The 13,655-nt window shown below is 37.8% G+C and overlaps 1 protein-coding gene across 1 annotated transcript in view; it reads left to right on the top strand.

The window, feature by feature from the left end:
• The window catches only part of LOC107093596 (protein FAM19A5-like), an 18,097-nt gene continuing 4,442 nt past the window's right edge, over positions 1-13,655 (top strand). The window contains exons 1-3 of the mRNA XM_015388759.1: positions 1-82; positions 6,131-6,280; positions 12,589-12,716. Coding sequence (XP_015244245.1) covers positions 1-82; positions 6,131-6,280; positions 12,589-12,716 — 360 coding nt within the window. The remainder of the gene's footprint in view (positions 83-6,130; positions 6,281-12,588; positions 12,717-13,655) is intronic.

The raw sequence follows: 13,655 nt of genomic DNA on the forward strand, positions 1-13,655 counted from the left end.
ATGTTGCTCCACCGGCTGGCCTGGGCTCTGCCTGCCGCTGCGGTCTGCATCCTGCTGCTCCACGGCCTCCTGCTGAATCAACGTAAGCTTTGTTTCTTTTTTTCCACCTGTTTCGGTGCTCTGGGACCCGCTGACCTTCTGTCCACTCACTGAACTGCAGATAAAAGCGACCTGGTGTTCCAACATAACCTGTGACCCGTCATATGTATGTATTTCTCAATAAACGTCATTAAGAGTAGGTATTCATTTAGTGACTTTAGGTTTATGTATGAATCCTGTAAAGTTAGGGTTAGTAGACAGCCTGCGCTTGAGTCACATAAAAAACGGGTCACAGATTTTGTTGTAACACCTCCATTAAAAGAGAACATCCAGAGATACAGTTTGGATCAGAGGGAGAGGTGAAGCACATGAAAGCTGAGTGGAAAAGTGAGGAAAGAAAAAAAAACAACAGAAATAAGTATTTATACAAGTATAATATTGGCTTAAACACCGCATGTTGTTCTAAATAGCCCCAGATCTTAAGACTCATATGTCTGTTTAAAAAGACACATTAAACCCATAAATGACACAAAATTTGAATATTTTGATATTAAAAAAATAATCAAAATTGTTAATTGTCTCTCATATAATTGCTACCCGGTCCACCATAACCAGACAATGAAGGACAATGTGGGACTCATTTTCAACTCTGGAATTTCATGCCTCAGACAGGCCAACTTAATTAGTGACCTATTATTAAAAAAACATGTGATTGTAAACTTACAGGTTAAGTCCATTACATCACATTGATCTGTAAATGCTTTCATTCAGTGTATTTTTCTCATATACTTCTAATACAAAACAGTACTAACAAGGGTTCACTGACAATGTAGATTTTTTTAAAAACATTAGTGCCAATTCCCAACATTATTCTGTAAAACATAATGTTTCCTTTTCAACAATATCAGAATCAACATTCTGTGCATCATTCTTTACTTAAACACCCGTTTATGCGGGTAAAAAAGGAAATACCTCAGGATTAGGATTCCTTGGGTGATAACCTACTGAGTCTACTGGTGGGTAGAAGGGACAATCTAATGGCATTCTATGGGACTGATAACCACTAATAATTGATTTAATGGGATGATACCCTTTGAAGTGGCTGGTTTTGATCAAGTTTTATGAGCTTGAAAATTTTATCTATTATCTAACTAAGTTCGAGCACATTTCTTATAAATCCTGACGAAACATTTCCATTTCATAGACTACATGCATGTCTTAAAGATGTAAAATCCCAGACGACGCTAAACTTTTTGCTTCTGAATGCAGACAAAACAGAACTTATTATTTTTAGACAAAAAAAAAAAAATAGTCAGCCACTTCATCTGGGCAGCAATAAATTGCTGTAATGTAAAAAACATTTGTGTTATTTTTCTTCATGACTTTTCTCACATCAATCAGATTTCTAGAATGTCCTTATTTTATCTGAGGGATATGGTAAAAAAATCTAAATATCTTCTCAAGGGGTAATGCTAAGAAAATAGTTCCTGCCTTTATCACTTCAAGGTTTGACTATTGCTTTTTTTAATATCATGAAGTCATTTTAACCTTCAAGAAGTCATTAAGTCCATAAACCAACAGCCAATCCAAAATGCTACAGCAAGAGTTATGCAGATAAATATAAAGAGAGATCACACTTCTCCTTATTTAAGCTTCCCTTTATTGTCTTCTTGTAAAATATAGCATAGCATGTAAAAGCCTTTTCATTTATAACAACCTAAATAACCAAACTCCATCTTATTTCAGAGATCTTGTTGTTAATTACATTCCTAACAGAGCACTTCACCCTCAATCAGCAGGTTAACTTGTGTTTCCTAGAATTTCCAAAAGTGGAATTGGAGGATGAACTTTTAGTTATCAAGCTCCTCTTCAATGGAACTGATTGCCAGTTTTACACCCTGGACAAAAGGGTTGGTATCCTGGAAAATATAATAAGATCACAGTATATGGATCTGTCAAATATCCAGAAAATATCCAGACAAATGTGGTCAGATCTGATCTGTCAAAAATCCTTTCATATACACATACATCATGGCTATGGATCTGAGTGTTGTGAAATTTTGTCATTTTTTAGTCTTTATAAAAGCCTGAAAACGTTTTCAATGAACATAAATTCAGTGATCAGAATTAATAAGCATGTTAATTTATCTGAACAACATATCTGGAACGGATTCAGAAGAGTAGAATCCTTGAAATATACTGAAAGATAGGGGTTTATGGATGTGTCAGATATACAGGTAAGATCCTGACAAATCCATAAAATTTTATCTGCCAAACATCCAAGCATATATATTGGAGTGTTCCAAATTGTTCCTTTTTTATGTCAGATTTTTTTTTTGTTATACAAAACATTTAATAATGCACAGGTATTTTCCAGCAAAATGTTAGTGTGGCTTTTCCACAGTTAAAATGACAAAAAAAGAAGGTAATTAACACTCATTAGCATGACTTTGATGTCATTACTACAAAACCGTACACATCTATGACATACATGGAAATTAAAAATATAATTGTGACTGTATTAACTTTTTTTTAAATTTATATTGATATTGTAGCCTCAACATTCTAACCTATAAAGTCTTTAAATTTTTTTGTTTAGCATGTAACAAGGCTACATGATATTCACTCAAATGATTTAGATTTTCTCTCATACTTCTGTTTAAATTTCACCAGTTGGAAAAATAAAGTGGTGCTACTGGAAAAAAAATCAACACCAATCATTTTCATTTTTCCTCAATGTTTCTAATGACCAATGACATTTAAGTTTGAAGCTGTTGGTACAGCCAGTGTAAAAAAGTGCAGACAAAGAGGAGTAAGTTGTTTACAGCTACAGCAGCAAGGGAAGGCGCAATTGCTATCAACATCTCGTTTGTTGGCGTATGGAGGTAAGCATGGTTTGATTGCTTGTGGATGAAATCACAAGCTTATTGACTAATCTGCCTGTCTCTGTCCTTACTGTTCAGACTGTGTTTCTGCCTTTCAAGCTCTGAGATCAGCCTAGACCTTGTAAGTCTGTGAAAGCTCAAAGTCCTCCTCCCTTCTATCACATTCTTACAGGATTCCTGACTGATCATTGGGTTTATCTGTCAAATGTTTACAGTCTCTCCTGTGATGTCCCCTTGCCACATACACAATAAATATTTATTTTTCTAGATCTCTGTCTAAATTGCACCAGGCTGTATCCAACCTAGGTGGCAAATTGCACCACCTCTCAGGAGAGCAGAAGAAATGAATCAGAAAATGGACTGCAGAAGACCCATTACTTCCAGAAGGAGCTCAAGATCATCACCTAAAAGTAAAAATTTAAACAAAATTATCAGTAAGTCTAATGTTTACACATTTTAATTGGCCGTTTTAACATTTATCAGCTTGACTGAATATGTATTTTTGATATCTGAAATATATTTCTGTCTGATCAAAATAATATAAAAATATAACCAGTAACAATAGGAATATGGAGATCTGAAATGTATTTCTAGACATCCAGAATGCTTATTTTTGTGACGAAGAATGTCTCCTGATTTAAAAAGGTCATTTTGACAAGGAAAAAATGTTTCTTTCAGATATCAGAAATACACATTCAGTGAAATTAATACACAGTTTAGGGTCTGTCCCACAATGAAAAGCTCTGCAAGCGCCAGAGCAGGAACCTTCAGGTACCCATATAAGAGCCTGAAACATGCCTACAGGTTGGTTGTGCTGGGCTGGCATGGCAGAGATGGTGTGGAACTCTCAGGTAGTTAATCTACATAAAAATCATCGTAGGAGGATGATATTTTGCTGTGTGCTATCGAACGCTGACCCTGTCAGGGCTTTTGTTACGTTTGCATATAGTGTTGTAAATTGTAACACTATACACTCAAAAAGAGAACCATGACAGTTGTCCAATCTTATAAAACAAAATATTTGTTTTTAGCTGATGCATAAAAAGTGTTTTAAAACCAAACACTTTATTTTCCCAGAAAGTACTGTTTAAACCAACAAACAATAAAGTGGACAACTGCTCTAGTTCATTTATTTGAGTGTGCAATACTGCATTTTTTTCTGTTGTCCCTTCCCTTTATTTACAGGGTATATTTATTTAACTCTTGTAAAATAAATAAAGTCTACAAATAACCAGGGTGACATCAGTATGCCTCTCTGGCTTCCTTTTTCTTTCCCAAGAAGCTGAGGATGGCCTGGCCTTAATTTTGTGCTTTATCACCTACACCTAACCTCAGAAAAGTTGGACAACTGAGTCATATTTGAATTACTTCATACCAAAGATTTTAGCTTTAGAACGGAGGATGGCAATACCATTGACATTTTTATATTGGAAAAGATCAGATCTCATAGGGGAGTTGAGGGTGTGATTGTCTGCGGGGAAACAAATTAGTCTGTTTTAAATATTAATTCTCACTTTGTTGTCAATGGATATAGTGATGATTTCATTTACTTTATAGTAGGGCTACTATCATTGCACAATAATGATCCTCCTCGAGAAAAGGTTCAATTTATGCATTATTTATGTACTAAGTTAAGAGAAGCGGTGTGCATAATCTTTCTCAACCAGCTCTGCACCTGCAGTTGCAATAATCCTGCTTCTCAGCAGGCTCTGACCAACCAGCACTTTTTCAACCCTAAGCAGGGGTTATCCATTGTTGTTTCCCAGGCTTTAGTTTTATAAAGCAAGATAAAAGCAAATTCTAATTTACAGCTGCTTAATTCACACAAGGAGATGGCCAGAAAGTCGCTCAATGGCGATCTGATGAAGATCTGAAATACATGGAAGGGGTGGTGACGGCCCTCAGAGTGACATGGAGACTGTCGAGAAGGACACCACAGTGTGGAAATTCAGCCACACTGTGGAGGGCTGACAAAGTCACAGAGATGATCAAAAAAATGCCGGGGAGCACTCGACAGCAGGTTGATGCGCAACCCGATGCTGGCTCACCATATACTGACCAGTGGTGTGAACAGCCTGAAGATTAACTCCATCTATTTGAAATGACTGCAGTGCAATAAACACATTTCCAAAAATGTCTATCTTTGTTTTATTTTTGTTCAAAGTATTCTGCTATTGGTCATGGATTACTTCATGATATTAGAATTAGTGTTGCACCGGTACCCATACCAGTATCGGGGAGTACCAACAAATAGGGCACCGATACCATTTTGCGAGGCAAAAGTTTGTTAAACTATTGTCACCCTTTCCGGGTAGGCAATAAAAAGTTTTACTGGATTCACTTTTTATTAGTCTTTTTCCTGCTTAACAAAGGCAGGCAGCAGCTTGACAAAGCCATGATGACAATTATTTTACATCCAAGTAGTATGCAATTCTTCATATGTACACACACACATCAATTTCAAACAGATGGTATGGGTATCGGCCAATACTACACAGCTGGATATCGGTATCAGGGCCAAAAATGACATCAGCGCAACACTAATAAGAATATAGATTCAGTCTTTACCACATAAAATTTTTTTTTCAGTTGGTCGATTCTGTGGGGCCAATATTCAAAATTGTAAAGAAGTGTATAGCAATCTGTTTTAACTATGTATTTTCTACCCTGCAATTGTTGTTTAACTTAAAACATATTATAGAATGCTTTTTTTGATTTAAAAAATAAAGTAGAAATATCAAATTGGATTATGTGCTGCAGGAATAAATGTAATCTTACAAATGTCACAAGATCTGAGATGGGACAGTTTAACGGTTTGTCTTCATTGCGCAACAGAAATGGAAAAAAGCAAGAAAAATCCAATTTAGGATGTTATATGAAAAAGTTCAGCATATATATATATATATTTTTTATATATGAATGCTTGTGGTCCTTATGATTTTTTTATTTAATTGGAGACATTTTAATTAGATTATAGAGGTGAAATTACTCATATTTTGATACACCGACTTTAATCAGAGATGTTTTAAATAAAATATAATTCTAAATAAGACTTTTGTATTAACATTAAATCATGTAGAAAATAAATATGCATCTAGCTTTAAATTTGAATCAAGACTGTAACTTAGTGAATGTATTAAATCAAACCGAAGGAAAAGTCTTGTATGTAGATTATAAATTTTTCTTCTTTAAATGCTTGCTCTCAGGTCAGCTGGTGGCAGGAAGCTGTGAGATTGTGACTCTGGATCGAGACAGCAGCCAGCCCAGGATGACTGTTGCCCATCAGACAGCCCGTTGTGCTTGCCATAAAGGACAGATCGCTGGGATGACACGAACCAAACCTGCCTGTGTTGATGGTATGCTTGTTTTTTTCCTAAAGAATGCTCTGATTGAGGACACAACTCAAGATGATGAGGATATGATGAACCATCAACTCTTGTCTGATTACTTCAGAACTGCAGGCTTTCAAGATCTATCCAGCAGTCTTTGTCAATTCTGTTGGCTCACACTTTTGCCAACAGATCATCTAAAAGAAATTATTAACAGTCGTTGTTTACACAAACATGTGTCTGATGCATTTTGAAGGGGGCCAAGTGAATCCAGACAGTCAGTCCTATGGAGGGATTCATCGTGAAACTGTGGGGTTATTGGGTGAAGTCCCTAGTGCATCTGTCTCAGTTGTCGCGTGCTTTTACAAGACACCTCTCCTGCCTTGCCTGCTCTTGGTGCTCAGAGAGCCTAGTAGTGCAATTGATACAGGCATGTCTGTTGGGTTAATGAAATAAGCCAAAATCACGGAATTATATCATGGAATGTATATTTAGCTACTCAATTATATATTTGTGTAATGGCTACCCAACTATACATTTTTCTATTTGTGATGAAGGCTTATCTCCTAAAATACATGAATTATTCTGACCTACATTATGTATGTAATTTATTTTTGTGCAAAAAGGACCCAAGACAGCAGCAACGTGATGACATTGGTCAATGAGCATAACTGGTCAAACTGTTTGCACCTCAGAGGGAAAAAAATATTTTGCACCTCAGTCAGGCTATGCTCTCACCATAGACTTTAGGTGCTCATACTGAACAGCTTTCTGGCAGGATTGTGTCAGAAATGTCTTTGGAATCGGTGCATTTTTACATACATGGTTAGAGACAGGTGAAATAGACTAGTGTATGAAACTCACTGTTCCACCGCTGTGAAGCCTGGAGGTGCTCAAAGAAATAGGGGCAGGCTAGCCATTGTAGCAGTGGGACAATGGCTCTGTTCAGGTCCTGCCTGAGCTGTACTGCCTTAGCAATCAATACCATGCATTAGCCTCACACCCTCAGAGTCACAGGGAAAAGCAGCCATGTCCCCCTTGACATGTTGAGTTCTCGTTTAAGGAAGTTTTACACTGTCACCTCTGGGTGTTCTTCTGTGGACTTAGGAACGGCACAAAAAACAAGATTATCTTCACCGCATTCATGTTTTCCCCTAAGAACTGCATCAACCATGAATCTTTTTTTTAAGCATGTTGTTCTCAGTTCCTACCATAGCTGCTCCTGGCTATATTAAAGAGATTCCTTCAGGTTCCAAAATTCCTTTTACATAAATTCTACCAGGATCTGTCTGGCATTCAGCTTGGTAAGCTTTTGGTTGATAGGTTCTAAATGTATTGGTGAAGGTCTTATCCTGTGAAGGGCTGATACTGATAGAGCATTCAGAGCGTGTTGGCTTTGATGTTCTCTGAGGTTTCCCCAGTAGGCTACTACTCAGTTTTGCTCTGCAGGCTGTCAGGTTTCCTCACCCAGGCTAAGGAACATAATGGTTAACAATTTAAATAATATTTTATATTTGGCAGGATTTATGTACTCTTTTGTTTTTGTTTTTTTATTTTTTATTTTGGAATGTCCTATACATGCTATGCTGTGAGGGGGAATAAGGACTCCTATTCATTACTATACCCTTAAGAAGAATCACATAAGGTTAAAAATCAGTTAGCTATATGGTTAATGGTTTCAGATTAGGCAAATAATTTAATAAAATTTATTTGAGCAAAGGATTTTTTATTTACCGCATGGATTTGCATTGTGAATTGGTCTAAACACATTCCAATAGCTCTAAATTGGTCCCTACTGACACGATGGGGCCAAATGGGGCACAGTAGCCTTAATATTTTTGGCCCATGTGGAAAACCAACTAGTACCCAGCTTATTTTTTCCTCAGTTTCTATGGTGGTCCCCAGTCTATTTACCTAAAATTGTTTATGGTGTGACTTATAGTAGGCGCAACCAACCATTATGTTGGGCCCAAATGGGTTTTGCAATAGAATTTGGCATCCACTTGGGTTACACACCTGGGGCCCAGCTATATTCATCCTGAGTTTCCTCCAAGTGTGTTTGCCAGATGGGTTTATAATGGGCCTTGGATGGGCCACAACTCAGACCCAGCCAGCAAACGTATAGGTTCCAGGTGGAACTATACCGTATATAATACCGTGATGAAAGATGTCTTTTCATGCAGACAGGGTGCCTCCGGGGAGCAGCTTTAACCAATGCTTATACATGACACTGCCGTGCATTCAAAATCAGAATCAGACATACTTTAATAATCGCAGTAAGTTAGGCTGTCGCTGGACATAAGTTCTGGACTCATTATGAATACGCTATGTATATTCCCCAAATTAAAAAAATACATGCATGTTCAGCATAGGTCAGCATTTTAGAAGATTCTAGGACATTAGGCACATGCTTTATAAATAGGCAAGTTGTGACATGGCCGTTAGGCAGTGATAAACAATTTCATCCACATCCCTTCATTGCATGTCATAGGGCTATGCTAAAGACACGTGGATAATCACCAATTAGAAAAAAGCATGCTGTGCAGCAGTCAGAGAAACAGAAAACGCTGCATTATATTTATTCCAAAAACAATTTTGTAGAACTCAATTGGTCTGAAAATGTATTGTACCAGGAGCTCTAAAAAGGTGATATTTCATAAGTACACATATTGAATCTCTTCCTAATAAACTGATAGTGATAGTGATAAACTGATAGCGATGTTTAGACATTCAAAAGAATGTTTTAACTCAATCCCAGAGTCTGTCTCACAGTAAAGTGGCACGGAAGGTTTTTTCTTTAACAGTAGTACCCCTCAAACAAATAGAAAACACATGATGGCCACTAAGCTTAGGCATTGGTGGCAAATGCAAGCTATTTCTGTGTCCCCCTCCCTCTGCCCTGCTTTAGGCCATTCAGATCATTTAATTTCCTTATTGTGACAGAGCTGTGACAGAGCTCTGTCACAGCTGATTAAAAAGAGTGAATAGCTAAGAGTCTGACTTCAGCTGCAGCTAAGTTAGAGAAGAGGTTTTTTTTTCACAAAATCAACTTCCTTGCCCAGGATTCAAAGACATTCATGAAACATTTATCTGATCTGTTTTACAGGCCTATCTGCTTCCCAAAATATTTTAAAGGCTCTCCCTAGGTACACAGCTTAGTTATAGTTAAGTTGGTTAATTGAAACCTGGTTGTTTAAGAGCTGTAGCCCCTTAGAGAAGTTGAGGAGAGGGAGGGATTAGGCTTAGTTTTGACCATGCCTATTTATAGGGGGGACATACTGGTCAGGCCTAGGTTAGAGGCGGGTCATGAACCAGCCCCCTGCATGTATGGCAAGAACATTTTGTATATTTTTCAATTTGCAATGACATAATGGTCGATCACATTAAATCTTTCCCTTAATTACTTTATTCTGACTATCCACTTCCTTCTAAATGTTTATACCCATGCTGCAGCATCTTCAAAGTTAACAAAGCTAAGGTATAAGGCCAGCTGAACTACAGGTAGAGACAGGAAAATACAGAAATAACATTCCCCCCCTCTGTCCTGGGTCAGGCAGTAGCGCCCCTTTAACATAGAAACAGCATGGTGGCACTCACCTGAGAAACGCACCTCAAACCACAGGCACAGCTGAACTTTGAATCGCTCTCACCTCCAGAAAGTCCATTTGTAGGGGGTCACGACTTGTAAGCACACTGATGGCACAGTACACTCAGCATGTTTTGTCAAGGATTTGATGTCTCTCTTTGCATGTATAAAATTTGACTGACAAGACTACAAGGTACATCAACGGGCCGGATACCAGGTAAAGCAAAGAGGGTGTTGTTTGGATCAACACTTACAGTACAGAGATAGTTTTAACCATAGCTCCCAGCCTACCACCGAACGGAATATGGATATCTGGTCCTCTGACAAGCTAGAAACCTGTGGCAAGTGACCGGAAACCCTGTGGGCAAACACAAAACTGCACAGCAACACTAATTAGTCATAGATAAAGCCGATTGACAAGACTCTTGTATCGGGAGAACTAAATACAGTCTGGTCAAAGATCAAACCCTCACAGCAGTGTGAGCTTACAAGAAGTGGGTGAATTCTCCATCAGGATATCTTAAAGAATGAAGAGAGGTCACACTAAACAGGACAGGCCACATCAACTTCAGAAAGCTGCCAGTAAGAGAAACCCCAAAGATGAAATTTGAGTGTGAAGTAAGATGTTACAACAACGACAAAGCTATGATAATGGGAAAAAAGGAAACCAAGCAGGGGTGCAGAACAGCAAGCAGATATAACTAGCCAGTGCCGACCGGCCCAAAAAAGCCAATCCACACTGCAGACATCTCAGAACTCTTACAATAAATCCAAATGCCAGCCATCTTTCATGATTCCTGGTACTAGTGCTAGTCTGATTTAATATTCAACAAACTTGTCAGCTCCACCCCATTTCCAATCAGCCTTTACAGACTCATCGCTTCCCTGACTATATAACCAGTTCTCAGACCAGTTATTAGAACCAGATTACTACAAGCCATCTGTCAATTTTATCCAGTATTCCTTTAAACTTGTCTGCCTGATTAAGACCCAATTCTGCCTCCTGATTCTATGAGCCTGACTGAATCCTATTGGACCTGCCATTGTCTGTTTGTGGATCTCTGACCTGCGTTCTGTGCCTTGACCTCGCTCTCAGGTTCTCCTCTGGATTGTCTCTGGATTTCTGATCATCTAGCTTTGACTCTGGACCTGCTCTCAGACCTGCATTGTCCCCTTAATCATTCTGCCTGTCTCTGCTCTCACAGATCTGGGCCAACAATTAATAGTCAAATAAGGATTCCTGTGGGGTTCAGCAGTGACATCAAATGCCAACTGGTGGTGGTGGGGTGACGGGACGAGGTCTAAACAGAAGTGAAAAGAGAAGCCTACTGGGTGGATATCAGTGTAGAGATGTTGATGACCCCCAGGGACCTAGAGACAACAAGTCCATGTAAAGTCAGAACCATGGAGGATAGGAAACACAGAACTTGGAAAGGAATTGTATGGTGCTATTGAAAGCTCTGTGTTTACACCTTGAAGCTTTCTCTCCAGGTATTTTACTGAAAAGAGATCACTTGGGACAAACTCTTTAAATAACACCTCATAATGTATATGTATCAAATAACCATGAGATATGACGACAGATTTTGAATGAAATTGTAATCTTACTCAGATCAGAGAAGTTGCTTTGAATTACAGAAGGTAGTGCTTACCTACTTGGCACACATCTCATGAAGTGGCCACAACTCACAGTTAGAGAAGCATTTTAAAACTCCAGTATGCCACATCATCACATCATTATATCATACAAGTTTGCAGATGAGGAGACAGTCATGGCTCCAGCCTTACCAAAATATTACAATTTGTTTTTAGATCAGGACGCTGCTCTTATTCCATTCCCAAATCTTTGCCACTTGCATAATGATGATGACTTTTGTCCTGACCGAGTAGCCGTCCTAATTAATTAGATAAACTATTTAGTAAAACATTTCTGACATGCAACATGCAGGTAATATTATGGTTTAACAAACTCAGGCAATATCAATAAGGATAACCCTAATAATGGTTGAAAGGCCACTACAATGTACTGACAGTGAAAGACCTCTAGATTTCTTTTTGTTTACACTTCTGTATACAAAATGACAAAATAAATCTATCTAATTCTAAGTCTCTAACAATGACATAAAGAAATAAATATACCAGAAGCTCTACAGCCACCAGCTCGACAGTTACCTCTTCTCTCCTTACTAAACCTCAAGTTACATTGCAAATGGGCTCAAAAGTATAAGCAATGTGATTTACATGCCTGAATGTCCTATCAGCTTCGTCTTCCATCATACCAAATTGTTATCCACTCCTAACAAAGAGTTGTTCAAGGGAGAAAAGCCTCATCTTTTTTACACAGAGGATCATGGGGGAAAAACTCATTTTCACCTCACTTAGGGTTATTAATGTTCCAAGAACCTGACCTACCTAAGAACAGAGCAAAATAATGTTTTGCAAGCAGAGACATCCTCCCTTCTCAACAAGCATTCCTAAACACAGCATATGAGTTCAGTCACTAAGGTTACATAGTTCACATAAGTTAAAATCACATTGTATTAAATGAGTAAATATAGTTAAATGAAATATTGTGTTACCTCTGATTAACAAATAAAATTTCACAGAATTATGTTCGATCCTTTATTCTTACCATAATTTTAAATTGACCTTTGTCATTTAGTATAGAGACTGGGTAAAAATTTTGTCTAAAGTAGAACCTCAAAAACAAGGAATAACTGACCTCATTTGTTTGTTCATTTCTCCTTAGTTCAAATCATCAGGAATCACCAATGGTGTGAGATGGCTCCATGTTTGGATGATGAGGCTTGTAACCTTCTGGACAATCAGTCCGGCTGGACCTGTACACAACCAGGAGGCCGGATTAAGACCACCATGGTGAGAACAAACTCTTAGCTAAGAACATGATTCACATGTGTATGTTTCCCTCTAATAATAATGCTTAGAATCACACAAACCAAGATAAACCCAGTTGAGCAATTGGAATGTTTTCAAACCAATTCACAATGCAAATCCATGACACAAATAAAAGATTTATTTGGCCAAATAATGTTTTATTAAATGATTAGATTGGAAATCAATCATCATTAGTTAAATGATTCTTAGTCTTCTTTGAGTAAGGTAGCAGTTAGCAAAAATGAGGATTCCATTAGATTACTTTTTTTGTCATAATTTGGTAATCAAAAGGTATGAACTTTAATGTTTTATTAGTGTTTTAATCCCTTAGTGAAATAAAGCTTGCTCTAACTTTATAACAACAGCTAAAAATATATTACTCTGGCATAGTGTACCATGCAATCTATCATGTTAGCTTTGTCTTTACTCATCAATAAACATATGAAATTATGAAAATTATTAAAATAAATATTGTTTAACTAGAAACTCTCCCCAAAATTTTGAGTTTCCTCCAGGTGTTAGCAGCTTAATATGAACAAAAGAGGACATGAAGATTCTTCATCAGGCTATCTCTTAGCTTCAGTCTCCACACACAGAAGGCATTTTCAATATGCTGGGGATTTTAACTGGGCTAACTTAAAGACTGTGCTCCCTAATTTCTACAAAGATCTGTACTTTGCAATTCAGGGGTGAAAACAATATAGATCTGGTTTACTGTAACATCACAGATGCATTTAGAGCAGCACCCCACCTCCAACTCAGGTCATCAGATCACCTTTCTGTCATGCTAATTCCTGCATACAGGCCCCAGCTAATCAGGGCCAAACTTGCAGACAAAGAAATCAGAGTTAGGTGCGAGGGGGCCATGCAGAAGCTCCAATACTGTTTTGGATGCTCTGACTGTTAAAAAAGATAAAAGCT

The sequence above is a fragment of the Cyprinodon variegatus genome, unplaced genomic scaffold (assembly GCF_000732505.1).
Source record: "Cyprinodon variegatus isolate N-32 unplaced genomic scaffold, C_variegatus-1.0 Scaffold434, whole genome shotgun sequence".
Taxonomy (NCBI): Eukaryota; Metazoa; Chordata; class Actinopteri; order Cyprinodontiformes; family Cyprinodontidae; genus Cyprinodon; species Cyprinodon variegatus.